At 32.1% G+C, this 14,103-nt stretch overlaps 1 protein-coding gene across 1 annotated transcript; it reads right to left on the bottom strand.

Moving 5' to 3' along the window:
* Positions 1–5,432: 5,432 nt before the first annotated feature.
* LOC113402278 (general odorant-binding protein 19d-like) lies at positions 5,433–9,687 on the bottom strand. The gene is made up of 4 exons (XM_026642475.2): positions 9,558–9,687; positions 8,523–8,680; positions 7,653–7,778; positions 5,433–5,542 (listed from the first exon to the last, which is right to left on the bottom strand). Exons 1-4 carry the CDS (start codon positions 9,616–9,618, stop codon positions 5,453–5,455), a joined length of 435 nt encoding a protein of 144 aa, XP_026498260.2. The 5' UTR covers positions 9,619–9,687; the 3' UTR covers positions 5,433–5,452.
* Positions 9,688–14,103: the final 4,416 nt, after the last annotated feature.

The raw sequence follows: 14,103 nt of genomic DNA, 5'->3' as shown, positions 1-14,103 counted from the left end.
ATGCTCCTTGTGCCTGAAATGACATCGTCTTACTCATGAGCGCACTTGGCCGGTTATTGTTCAGTAGATCAAAATTAAATGAGATCATTTCGCACCAGATCAAAAATAAAAAATGTTATCTATGTATATAAAGCCGATATCAATATTTCTTGGTATTTTTTAGTAATAGTTCCGGCATTTTTACGAAAAAGTTTAATGTAGTAGGATGTTAAAACTAAAAAAAGAAGTGTAGAACTCTGCTTCATCATGCAACAGAACTCCCATTTAGCTTACGCATACTCATAAACTTACGCATCCCTAAAACCGAAAACAAAACAATACTACAAGTGCTGTTGAGCGGTATAAGGCTCTCTATAGACACGCTCTCTATATTATGATTGGGGGTATCTTTTCAGACGGTAAGCACAAAATCACCAACTAGTATAACTCACGTACTACACCAGTTTATTCTTAGGAATATTATTAAAAAACAAAACAAATAAAATTGTTTAATTTTGTTTTATAAACATTTTTTATGTAGGATATATTGTAATGTAATAGTAGGTAACTTCAAAAGATTAAAAAAAAACGTAGAAAGTAACTTTGATTCTTCTTAGTAGACATCTCACTAGCAATAAAATATATAAATTCTAAAGATAGCTTCAAAATCCCTCTCCTTAAAAGAAAAATGGCCCAGCAGTGGAATAATTACAGACGGTTAACTTTAAATTTAATTTAATCATGTAAAATCACCATCTAAAAGTTCTCGCAAGTGAACGTTTGCATAAAATAAATATTTTGATTTCGTTACTTAACATTTTCATTTGGATATTTTACGTTTCACTCCCAAATAGAAATAAAGCGAAAAGTACTCGAGTAATTTCAAAAATGTTTGCTATGATATAAATGATGAAAATTTCGAATGGATGTTAAGTTGAACTATAAACTGTTCCAGAATTCGAACTGACAGCCGGTAACCCACTTCGCGTTTGTAACACGGAAGTTCGTTACTAAAAATGTCATAACGACTGAACGACGTTTGATCAAGTTGCGATTGTCGATAGCTTGGACTGAAGCGTACTTCTTAACTTCACGCTAAAAAAAAATAAGTTTATTGTTGTCATGTCATTTTTGAAAATCGAGTTCTTTTGTATATTCAAAAAACTACTTCGGACGCCCCAAAAAAAAAAAAATCCGTGAATTATATGAAAAATTAATTTTTGTTGTATATTTATTTTTAATTATATACAAAATTTGAAAACGTCAAAAGGTTTTACATCAACCCTCAATTGATTTTAAAATTACATCTAATTTACAATTATTATACCCATAATTGCTTTGCTCGGTTAAAACACATAAAACTAAACAAATACGGTTAATCATTTACTTTTCATATTGCTTTTTTATAAACGTTGTCATTATTAAACATCTTTCTGAACGCACCCATAAACGTCAAATATGGCCGCCCGTTCAACCGTCATGTTTAATATAATGGATTTAATATGAAAATATCTCGATTATACGAATTTTGCGGATATATGTTATCGACTAAAAATCATTATTTATTAACGATCTATAATTGTGGATAGCTTTCGATCGAGTCTGTTGTGGACCTGCACGAAATTATTGATATGGAAGATTTTTTATCAGAAAAGTAACATAATACATAACTCAATAGAAAAATCCTAAAAATTACTAATACAGAATATAAATGAAAATTAATATTTATTGAATCACAAATTGTAGGCAGATATAAAAAGTAATTTATAATTATTAATTTATTTTCTGTCCTTATGATAAGGTTTTAACAATATTTTATTACTTCATTTTTTCATATCACTCGAAAATATTTTAATTGTATTTATAAAAATATTATCATCATTAAGATTATTATTTTCTTAATAACGATCATGTTTTAATCTTGCAAAGCCTGAGAAGCTCAATTAAACTTATAAAGGCTTAGAACTTTTTCGAGCGCCTTGATCTCGAAAATATGAACTATAATAAATAAATATAAAAAGTTCGAGAATGTTGAGATTTAATTTTATCTCAATTATTCGATCGCTAAACAGGACTACTTATTGTTGTTGTGTTCAGATTTGAAGCGTGAGTGAGCCAGTGTAATTTCTAAGGCACGTAACATCTTACGTCCCATGGCAATGGAATTAATTAGTAATATCTTTATTATGGTCGGTGGTGACCACGTATCATCAGTTGGCACAATATCGCCTACATATTACAAATTAATATAAAACCAGGATTATACGTATCGGTATTTACGCAATACAAAATGCTATCTATGTGTTTAAGTTATGAGAAATCCCTGTCGGGAGAAATGCCATCACAGGGATTTTAGTAAAATAAAAATTCCAATACGCGGCCTTCGCCTCTGCGGCTCATGTATCTTTTTAAAGCTTAAAAAATAATAAGGTGTTATAAATAACTAAGCAGCAGCAAACAAATATTTTCGCGTGGTGTGTTCACTAATAAACAATATTATTAACATTTTTAATATTTTGTATTAGATGTAGACCGGGTAGGTAGGCACTAATGTACTTTGGTAAATATCTATTGTTGTATTTATACATACCTTCTGTCATGGTGACTTGTTGAACAGTATAGAAGTTGATTTGTTGCTGCGCTATCTATTATCAATTTTCAACACAAGTTTACAAAATAAAAATATTTATCATTTTAATTTCATTTTAAATATTCATTCATTTTAATTAATATGTGCCTAAATTAACTTTATAGTCATATTTCGGACAGTGTGTTTTTTATGGATGAACTCCGGGAGCTCCAGGCATAGGTGCTTGTGGAGGTATATCGGTTTTGGGCGGAACGGAACGAGCCAGGAACGGTGGCATCCAGGATCGGTGGAGGTTAGTCGGATCAGGCCTCTAGAGAGCCTCGGAAGCTCTATGGGACGAGGACCTGCGGTCATGTATCTGACCGTAACTAACTGACATAATGGAAACATAAGAAATTCAGGATTACTTGCGTTCTGGTCCCTCGATAAGGCTGTTTTAGGTCAATTCTGTTCCTTCTTTTCCATCTCTGCACAGAGACGGTGAGTCATTGGCCTATATCGCGAACGTGAACTAAACCCGAAGGCGCTATAAATTGATAACGATAATAAGCAAAGGAACGTTTCATTCGAGTAGATTATAATGTCACCGGCAAAAAGATCGTGTGCAAAAGCAGCAATACCGCGAAGGTAAATTATAATGAGGTGCTCCGATTTGAAGCGTAGCTGAGCCAGTATAACTACAGATGCAAGGGACATAGTATCGTAGCTCCCACGGTCGGTGGTCATGAACAACGTAGCGATTTTTTTTATATTTCTATCAGCGCCATTGTCTATGAGCAGTCGTGATCAATTATCATTAGGGGAGCCATTGGCATTTTGTAAGCATTATATCGTTACAAGTACACGCATATTGTTGTAAGGATTCCGAAAAGAGTCACGAAATCCAAGTTTATAAATAGATCGGATAGCTTTATTCACGCATTTAAAATTTCATTACCTTTAAATCTCAGGTTTTACACGTTTTGAATGAAGAAAAATAACGCGATTTTTCTTCTATATGTATTACTATCATAATACGAAATTCACGTTTGTTACGTCAATAGCCGAAACTTTAAGGGGGGTGAATCTCTGAAGCGCAATATTAATATTATCAACTGTCTAGCTATCGCGGTTCTTGAGATACGGCCTGGTGACTGATGGACGGTCAGCAGAGTTAGTAAACGGATTTTACCCTTTTGGTATGGATCCCTAAAAACTTCTTCGAAACGCACTGCATCTTCATGTAAAAGTTTTTTTCAGTTGGACATTATTCGTTAGTATAGATTTGAACATTAAAGACATTTATATTACTTGAACTAAATTAAATATACACTACTATAATAATCATAAAATGTGATTTACAATTATTTCTCACTAAGTAATAATGCTTAAAACCGGCGGAATGCTTTTTAATAACTGCATTTTGTAACCGAAATGCTAGCTCGGCTCCGGGTCACAGGATCAAAATGGCGGCAAATTATAAAATGGAATGGAAGAACTAAATGGAATTAATTTCAACGATTTTGTAAATAGAATTAGTAATGTTTTTTGTATAGTTTTCATTTTATATGCAAGGAGTTTATACTCGTGGACAATTATAATATGATCGCATTAATACTATTTTTTGGTTTTACTTTTTATAGACACCGCACAATACTACGTGTAGCAAAACAGGCAGTTGTGATTGAAATTGAATTAAAAACAGAGTGTGTGATGTAATTATTTGCATATAGTACCATTTGCTTGGTGTTAGGACTTTGTGTAAGCCCGTCTAGATATGTACCAACTTGTAATATATTATAACGGCAAACAACAATACTTACTATTTAATTTAATTCAAGGCAGAGCGAGTCAGCTGAACTACAACCAAAGGGGCATAAAATCTCAATTACCAAGGTTGGTAGTGCATTGGCGATGTAAGGAATGGTTAAAATCTCTTACGGAGCCGTGGACTGCTGAGCTATCTTCAATTGACCTATTTGAATGTCTACCTACATATTAAAATAATATACATTAAAAAAATACTAGACAAGCTATCTACAAAAATATGAAAAAGGATTATTTAAAATTTTAAACCTATTATCGCCTTTGATAAAAAAATATTTCTAACGAATCGTTTGAATTTTTTATATTTATTTTGATAACAATTATTTACATAAGGTCCTAATTATGTACAAAATATATATATATATATAGTTACTGTACAAATAGTGACCATGCGGAATTATAGCAAGAATACTAGCAGCATTTTCTGATCCACCGGGCAAAGAAATGTTATACTTTTAATAAAGGTTTGAATACATAAATAGTTTTAGGGAAAGAGCATTTCATTATTTGATCTATTCTCCAGAATACTTGTTCGTGTGCACTGTTAATAATTCTTGTGAACAATATTCAAATTAGATGTCCTAGGTTTAGAACAAGAAACGAATTAATATTCATAAAGCGTACATATAAATACATGTAGACTTTGCCTAATTCGTGCATGTAATAATTAAATTTGTTTTTGTAAAATGGATTTTGTGTGGAAGTCCGTTAATTTATATATTTTTTACTTATATTAGGTACTTAATAGTTATATTATTTCATTTGATTACATGTGTAATTATAGTATTATATAATTGTTTGTTTCTTAAAAAAAATATAGCAAGTCTCAATTTTGGTGTTCATATTCGTTTTTTTTTTTAATGAAAATTTAAAATTTATTATAACATTTTGTTCAACAATAATAAAACTTTATTAACTTCTTCACGGAAAACCGAAGATATATTTCAATACAAATTCAGCAATTAAATTCAGGAATGATTTACAATCAAGTGTTTGTTCGGAGCTGGTGTCAATTTTTATAGGCAAAATAATAAGATTTTAGTTATTTAGAAAAATTTTATTGTTTATTAAGCACAATTAACTCTTGAAATGTAGTTCGGGGGCGTATTTGAAAACACACTGAGGTATTTCATTACCTAGTTTACAAGAATCTTCATCGGTTTTTATCTGTGAAATGTAAAAATATATTTTAATTAGTACGATAAATATGATATCAAATAAATACTTGATACACGTGATTATGAACCGCTCGGACTACTAAGTTTTGATATGATTAATTTGTGCTTATAATTCATCTCGTTCGAATTCTAGTTTCGTCTCGGAAGCAAAACTTCATACAGCGGATGAAATTCACCTACATGCGCAACCAATCAAACCATATAAAATAAATATTGTCCCGATTTTTTGTCCCTGTTTAAGTAAGTCGATAGACAGACTGCCAAAAGATGCTATGACCTTATAGATATCTTCCTTCTATCTATCTTCTTACAGTTAAACGCAGCTCTGGATATGTACCAATTTATTTACTTGGTGGTAGTGCTTTGTGTAAGCCTGTCAGGTTAGGTACAACCCAGTAACTATGGAAATAAGGGATGTAACATCGTAATTTTTAAGGTTGGTGGTTTGATGTTAGGGATCGTACATAATATTTGCAGCGCCAATGCCTATAGGCTGTGGTGACCATTTATCTCCACCCATTTGCCAATCTGTTCATAATAAATATATATATATGTCGAAGCATCAAAAAGTTTAATTAAGATTTATTTATTTTTATCGTACATGCTGGTAACGTCAGTATGACGTTAAAAAGAAAAGAATCGAAAAGTGTCAGGATTGATTGAACATTAAGAAAAAAGATACGAACAAAAACGACGAGACTTATATTTTTGGAAATAAATATGTCTGATAACGAATTAATACCCAGCCCTTCGTTATATATATATTTCCAATTAAGACGTATTCTAATAAGACAGCAAAATTTGTTATAACTTTATGTAAATAACAGAAGCCTAGTCCTCTGTTAAATTAATGTATCGCTCTGTCATATGATATCCTTGATAATTTTGCCAGGATTAAGTTAACCAAGTTTGAGCTCAGAACTAAATATGATAATTAAATAGTGGTATCTATAAATAACTTAATATGTTACAGGAAGTTTCTAGAAGACTAGGCAAATTTAGGTTATAGAATTAGAAGATAATGGTTTAGTTCATTCTTCGGTAGTCTGCATAAATATTTTTAGTGAGCCAAAAAGAAAAGGCCCAGTGGTTGGAAGACGTGAATTTTAAGCAAAGATTTCGTTTACAAAACGAAGCGCCACAGATTTTTCATGACCTTAATTTATGTTCATTATTTAAAGAAAACATCGTGAGGTAATCTGCATGTGTTAGATGTGTATCTGCCAAAAATATATCCAACCCGCATTGGAGCAGCATGATGGAATAAACCAAATATTCTCCACGAATAGACAGGAGACATTTGCCCAAAAGTGGGACATTTGCCGGCTGTTATTTTACTTTTCTAAAGTCGTATAGTCGTAATACCTTATCAGTATTTTTGGGTTATTTCCAATGCGAAAATTAGAAAACCTGGACACTCTTATAAAGACAACATAAAACGACTTGAATTTCTCATTGAGTTCAATTTTCAGATCTAGCCTCTTTCAGATTATGAAGAAACAATTTAAACTCTACACAACTCTATTTGGAAATCGAAATTAATTATTAAAGTAACCCTTTCAAGTTTCCGAAGTTTCACTTGATATTTATTTATATAAAATAACCTACCCAATAACTAGTAATAAAAGGCTAATATTGAATTATTAAACGCCAATTTATGTTTTAGAATTTATTTATGTTTTGGATTATATTCCAGATATATACATAATACGGAGATGTATGACTCGGAAGATGTTAAAGGTGAAGATGAAGGTGTGTTATTTGTTTATTTGGGATTCTGTATTCATTAGCTAGTACGGTTGATATCCAGCCAGTCTCTTGTTAATTGAATAGACTAAAACGATTCTTATAGATCTGAACTTTAATTTTAATTATATAAATGCACCTAGACATATATTAGAAATGTGTGTGTTCCTTTTTTGAAGTGATAACTTCTTACGGGTAAACAACTTCGTTACGTAACGCGTTACGGTACCAGTCTGTCTGGCTTCCCTTTCTTTTCAATTCTGATATCAGTTTAAGTTATCACTTCTGTCGGGCGTAATGAGACGCACACGTATTTTTTTTTTTCTATACTTATTTTAATTGACAAAAATTACCTCTTTTTCACAATTCTCGGAGACAGTCTTCATGTGATCCAATTTCTTCTTATTTTGAAAGACCAGCGGACCGACGATGACCATGAAGCCAGATTTTGAGAATACTTGGTCCTCCACGATGCCTATCTGTTTATTATTGGGAGATTTGTCAAAATAATTGATTAAAGTTTAGTTATTTATGTTTTCGAATATGTAGTTCTGAATAGCTGTACTGAAAAAATGTAAGGATACATTTTTAAAATGTAGCTCTAATCAAAATTGAAATTTAAAATTGAATTATTTGCGACGTAGATTGCTTAAAGACTTAAGCGACGAATACAATAGGAAATATTTTGTCCTACAACATGCCGCGCAACACTCAATCTACGTGACGCTGCAACGTTGCACAGTGTCCCGCAACATTTTACGTGACGCGCAACATGTTGCACTCTACCGCTACGAGATCGTAACCACGTGTGTCGTGGCATTGTCGCGCCATTTATCACAGAGTGTAGTCGTGTAAGGAATGTGCTTCACATTACACCGTGCAAGGTGGTACACAGTAAACTATTAGTAAATCGACATTACCTCCTAGGGAATATTTATATAAACACTGACCAGTGTGGACTACAGATACACATTTGTCCCGAGGATATTCCACGTATTTGTTTAGGGCATGTCACACATCATGTTAAACTATTTTTTCACTAGTGTATCCGTGGCTTTAACATAACACCTACCGCGTACTAGTTTTAATCATATTAAGTAGCATAAAGAGATTAGGTTTCATAAGGTTATTTTTATTTTTATCAATAAATAGTTTGTGTTGTATTTGTGATCAAGGATAGGAAGGCGCGAGGATCATAATTATATATGTAATAATTTGCTTACTTTTTTTAAAAGACAGGTGACGATACAAGCGGCCTTATGCGGGAAAGGTGGATCATTGCGAAGGTGCATCAGATCAGATTCCGTAGCGTTGGTCTTCTCCATACAGGAACGAGCAGTGGCTCTCAAAGTTTTATGTACCATCGCTGCTAATGGATTGTCTTATAAAATGAAACGTAAATATTAATTTCAACAACACAAATACATTCGTAAGCTAATTAAATTGCATATTAGTGGAGAAAGGCTACGATTTGGTATAAAAAAATTAAGGAATATTACAAAAAGCCTGCGGCTTTACGCACGCGGAATTAACAAAATCTTTAATTAGGTAAAGCAAATAAACCATCAATGCTCATTTTACCCCCTCCAATTTAAAAACCTAGACTAGCTTCCCTGAGATTCTACTTCAATATCTCTATAACAAAATTCATCAAAATCGCTTAATCGGTTTAAGCGTGGAGAAGTAACAGACAGAGTTACTGTCGCATTCATAATATTGATAAGGAGTAAATATGGTATTAAATCAATTAAAATTATGTATTTTTTTACAATTACATAAAAACATAAACATAACATAAACATAATCAGCCTGTAAATTTCCCCCTGCCGGGCTAAGGCCTCCTCTCCCGTTGAGGAGAAGGTTTGGAGCATATTCCACCAGGCTGCTCCAATGCGGGTTGGTGGAATACACATGTGGCAGAATTTCGTTGAAATTAGACACATGCAGGTTTCCTCACGGTGTTTTCCTTCACCGCCGAGCACGAGATGAATTATAAACAGAAATTAAGCACATGAAAATTCAGTGGTACCTGCCTGGGTTTGAACCCAAAATCATCGGTTAAGATGCACGCGTTCTAACCACTGGGCCATCTCGGCTTTTACAATTAATAGAACGAAAATATAAAATATATTATTATGGCACACTAAGCCCTACCGCCGTATGGTCTCTTTTATTTTATTTTGTAATAAAATATTTATCAAGCTTTTCACTGCAATTATTATAAAGAAGAGTTCAGATTTGTTCAGGTTTTATCTCACCTTTTTCATGCTGTGCGGTTATAGAGTACACCAAGAATAAATACATAAAATATTTAAGCATTACGAACGTTGTATATTATAAAATAGTACGAAATTAATGACGGAATAATCACAAGACAGCATCCCGTCCACAGATGATAAAATCTCCACGGAAATATCATTTCACGTTTCGATGGACGTACAGAAAATCGTAATTATATCATAATTGTATTAAGGCAAGGCCGTGAAAATAATATGTATTAAATTAATGAATTTTATTGTGTCCATAAAACCGTGTTACATTAATCTGTATAAATATTATAATGAGGTAAAATTTGTTTGTTCGTATGTAGGGTTAATCTTCGGAACGAATAAACACATTCTAAAAAAAAAAATCCTAGTAGAAAGCTAAACTATTCTTAAGTGCTATTGCGTATACATTATATTTGCACGTGTGTGAAACCAAGGCAGGTCGGTAGCCTTCAATAAAATAAAACATACAACATATCTTTGTATAGAAGTATGGAAGAAGAAGACATGCTGCGCAGACCATAAGTAAAATTGGGATAAGGGCAGGAGGATGACGAATGACAACATATCTTTGTAATGTTACATATTTGTTTTGATACCAGCACGATGTTAGCATAATCATAATAGTATTCTTAGCAGAGTTAAGTCAGCATGTATAGTTTCATATTAATACCAACATTTATATTAGGTAAAGCATAATTTTATGTATTTTTTTTTGCGACTATGCCTATTCATATATACATACATTAGCATCATAAGTATTTGCATTTTCTCATAATATTCACGGACTGAAAATTGGTAAATGGACTATCTGGTGGTATGTGGTCGCCACCGATCAGACGATGGCGTTGTAAAAAGTATTAAACTTTACTTCATCTCCGACGCGTCAACGGTCTTAGGTGCTCAGATATTATGTCCCTTATACAACCCGGAACACTACAATACTAAGTATTTCTTATTGGCGGTAGAATATCTGATTAGTGGGGGGTTACCCACCTAACTAGAAGCGCTCGATAAATACGTCCAAGTATTTTTTTAAATTATAACTATATGGTCATTGATCTCATTTACACCTATTTTGTGTCAAAAATCCTACTCAATATGGTATATTTTAAAGAAAACTAACTCAATATAGCTAAACCATTTCAATTGTCTTCCAAAATTTAAACTCTGCTAATAGTGAGTACGTCGATAACTCAAATTTCCAGGATTGAACTTGTCATTCACTACGCTAGAGATCCCGCATATCATTTTTAAATTGAAACGGCATTTTAGTTCACATCATTTTTATCCTTATCAAAATTATTTGCACCAAGTATTATCTGTGGTGTACAGTCCTAACTTTAACGAAATTGTGGCTACAATAACAATTTCAACATGTTTTAAAACATTATTTTTAATGTATATTTGATGATGTTTTGTTCATGATGTTATGTCATAACTTTATAGTATATTATATAAGGACTGTCCCTTTAGCCTTAGTAGTATTTGGTACAAACTCAAAAGTCACCGCAGGATCCCAACTGTCAAATATCAGAAAGTGCGGGATATTGGCTATGATAATTATATATTTAAAACAAACACGCATAAAAAATATCATTGTATATTGGTTTGAAAAAAAATGGAGATAAACATTATGTTCATACAAATAAGCCCCGTAGAATCAATTCCTCTACAAGTTTATTATAAAAAAAAAACAGCCAAAAATTATTAAATTTTTAGTAAGAAAAAATTAAAAAAGAATTGTTCGCGACCTCGCTTTCGGACTTTTTTCTAAAACTGCTTGTAAAATGAGAAAAAAAAAATCGAGGTACATATTATGTTCATACAAAAAATGCCCCCCAGAATCAATTCCTCTACAAATCTATTATAAAAAAAATGTAACAAAAAAATTTTTGGATTTTTAGCAACAAAATATCAAAAAAAAAAAAATATAAATTCGTTCGAGGTTTCGGTCTCGGACTATTTTCTAGAACTGCTTCTAAAAAACAGTTCCATCATACAATGGTATCCTATTACTTTATCAATTTACACAGCCTACATGGCATGCCTAGGAAGCTCTCCGGTAGCATATTTTTTCCCAACTTAATCTTTATTTATCCTTATGTCATTTACACAAAATATTCTAAAATTATCTAAGCAATTGTAATTTCAATAGGCTATTCAAAGGCAAAATAAAATTATGTTTTAGAATGATGCTCCAATCTCTCTATATTTCTTTACAATCCCTCACAATCATCCGACTGTTTTCCTTATCACAGCTCAATCATTTTTAAAATAAGAAATAGTGTTACATGCCAGTATTAACTGTTATTCCATATAAAATAATATTAACTAAAGTTGTACAAATTATTGATCAATTAATTACAATAATAATTGTATATATTTGTAATATGTGATATTATTAATGATATAATTAATTATGATATCCTATGACGTAGCACCGTATTGGAGGCTAGAGCTAGTCTCTAACACAATGCTTTACAATAAAAATGACACCCATTCTTGTATCTTCGTAGTATCAATTCTACTACATTCGTATAATTGGGGTGAAATTGTCTGTGACTCATCAAACAAGCCTTATCGCTTAGGCTTCAAAAACCGCACTAAATCATACCATTTCGCGTGGCCGCTTTATCGTGTGATCCTTGTGAATAATCCCTACAAAATGGGATAAACCTAAGGGATTTTACACGTTATATATTTCCCTAGTGTTATGAAGACATTTTTTATTTTACTCGTCCTATCAAGAGGACTAATAGTTTATACAGAGTATGTAAACATATCAACGTATCGAATTGGGCAAAAATCACGAAAAAATCAACCTAAATTTAACTGGAGAAAAAAAATGTGTTTTAATTTCCAGTATATAATTTTCGACTTCAAAAGACATATCCAAGTGATTGTTTTATCCTCAAGGCGTGTTATCATCTACGCGGTTTCAGAAAAGCTTTAGAGGATTGCTAGAGCGTTATAAAAATATATCTTATAAAAGATTTACTAGTTCTGGGTACTAGATGGTAACAGAGATATCAGCGTTATGTTTATTGTTAATGTTATGAATTTGAAAAGATACCACTCTTAAAATCCTTTACACCTACTTTTTTATTTATATCAAATGATGTTGTTTGTTCTTGTGTCAGGATGGGTACCATCTCATCATTTATTCTACCAAATATTAATACTTCGTAATACTGCGTTCCAGTTATAAGTTAAAGTGCGAAAGTCATGTACCGTGACTTCATATCAAATAACTTTAACTCTGTCTAAAGTAACTTTAAAAAAAAAGTTAGCCAACCCATACAACAGATTTTATTCGCTACAACTATATAGTAGTAACCATTCATGGTTACTATTTCTCACTAAACTAATGTCTCGGAAAGCTTGGACTACTTAAAATTGGGTATTTCCTCGTTTCCTTTGAAAAAAATATTATAAATAGCAAGCCTACATAGAGTAATCAGTTGGTCTCTCATATCTCATCCTTAAAGTAGAACGAGACATCTTGTCTGAAACTGTATAAATACAACATTATAATAACGAAAACTTTGTCCAACTGCCATTATTTCGTCCTCTGTTATCGTATTTTTTTATGATTTCAATTTAAGTCCGATTACCATATTCAGAAATGGAACACAAATCCTTCCAAAATAACGGTTAATAGGCGACATTTCTTCTTTTATATACAGACTAGTTGCAACCCGTGGCTATGCTCACTTTTAGGGCTTATCATCAGGCATATAAAAGTTATATATATACGTCCACGCTACTTTCGCATATTTCATACTCCTCCATTCATCCCATATGTAAAAATGGGTAAAAAGATTATACTTCACGTATTTATTGATAAACATTCCTAATAAACGGACTATCTGACGCTTTTTTCAAATCAAAATCAAAATATACTTTTTTCAAGTAGGCTTTTACAAGCACTTTTGAATCGTCATTTAACATACTTTATTAAGTGAAGCTACCCCCGGTTTGGAAAATAAATTCTACCGAGAAGAACCGACAAGAAACTCAGTAGTTACTCTTTTCCAACATTTAAAAATACAGTTATGTTAGATAAATACAATTATATGATATGTATGTAATATATCCTACCTAGAAGTCAACAAGAATTAACTCCACGCTTTTTTATCATCTGTATAATCTTGTATTGAATAATATGCTTTCATCACCAATGTATTTTTTACAAATGATTTGACTTTATGAATCTGCAAAGTTAAAAACGTCTGCGGAATTTTATTATAGAAACGGATACCTTGCCCCAAGAAGGATTTATTGACTTTGCGGAGTCGGAAACTTGGGGGGCTGCTAGATGTTTATACTAGATTATTTCACTATTAAAGATCAGTCATCACTTTGACGATAAATCCATATACATTTAGCTCTTGTTCAAAATTAGAAAAAATGTAGTTCACTAGTTGTCGCCCGCGGCTGCGCTGCCGTTTTAGGGATTAGTCGTCAGGTGTTAAGGATAAAAAGTAGCTTTCCTTTCTTTTAGTATAAGCTTGCGTCGTACCAAATTTCTGCA

This window comes from Vanessa tameamea, chromosome 22, assembly GCF_037043105.1.
Source record: "Vanessa tameamea isolate UH-Manoa-2023 chromosome 22, ilVanTame1 primary haplotype, whole genome shotgun sequence".
In the NCBI taxonomy this organism is placed as follows: Eukaryota; Metazoa; Arthropoda; class Insecta; order Lepidoptera; family Nymphalidae; genus Vanessa; species Vanessa tameamea.
Note: the sequence above shows the minus strand (reverse complement) of the source record. Positions and strands in the feature narration are given on the sequence as shown.

Bases quoted from the DNA above. Each gene is read 5' to 3' on its own strand.
- LOC113402278 (XM_026642475.2), bottom strand. From the start codon at position 9,618: ATGCTTAAATATTTTATGTATTTATTCTTGGTGTACTCTATAACCGCA. The intron at 8,681-9,557 runs GTGAGATAAAAC...TCATTTTATAAG, and splicing joins AACCGCACAGCATGAAAAAG to ACAATCCATTAGCAGCGATG. The intron at 7,779-8,522 runs GTAAGCAAATTA...AATAATAAACAG, and splicing joins TCACCTGTCTTTTAAAAAAA to ATAGGCATCGTGGAGGACCA.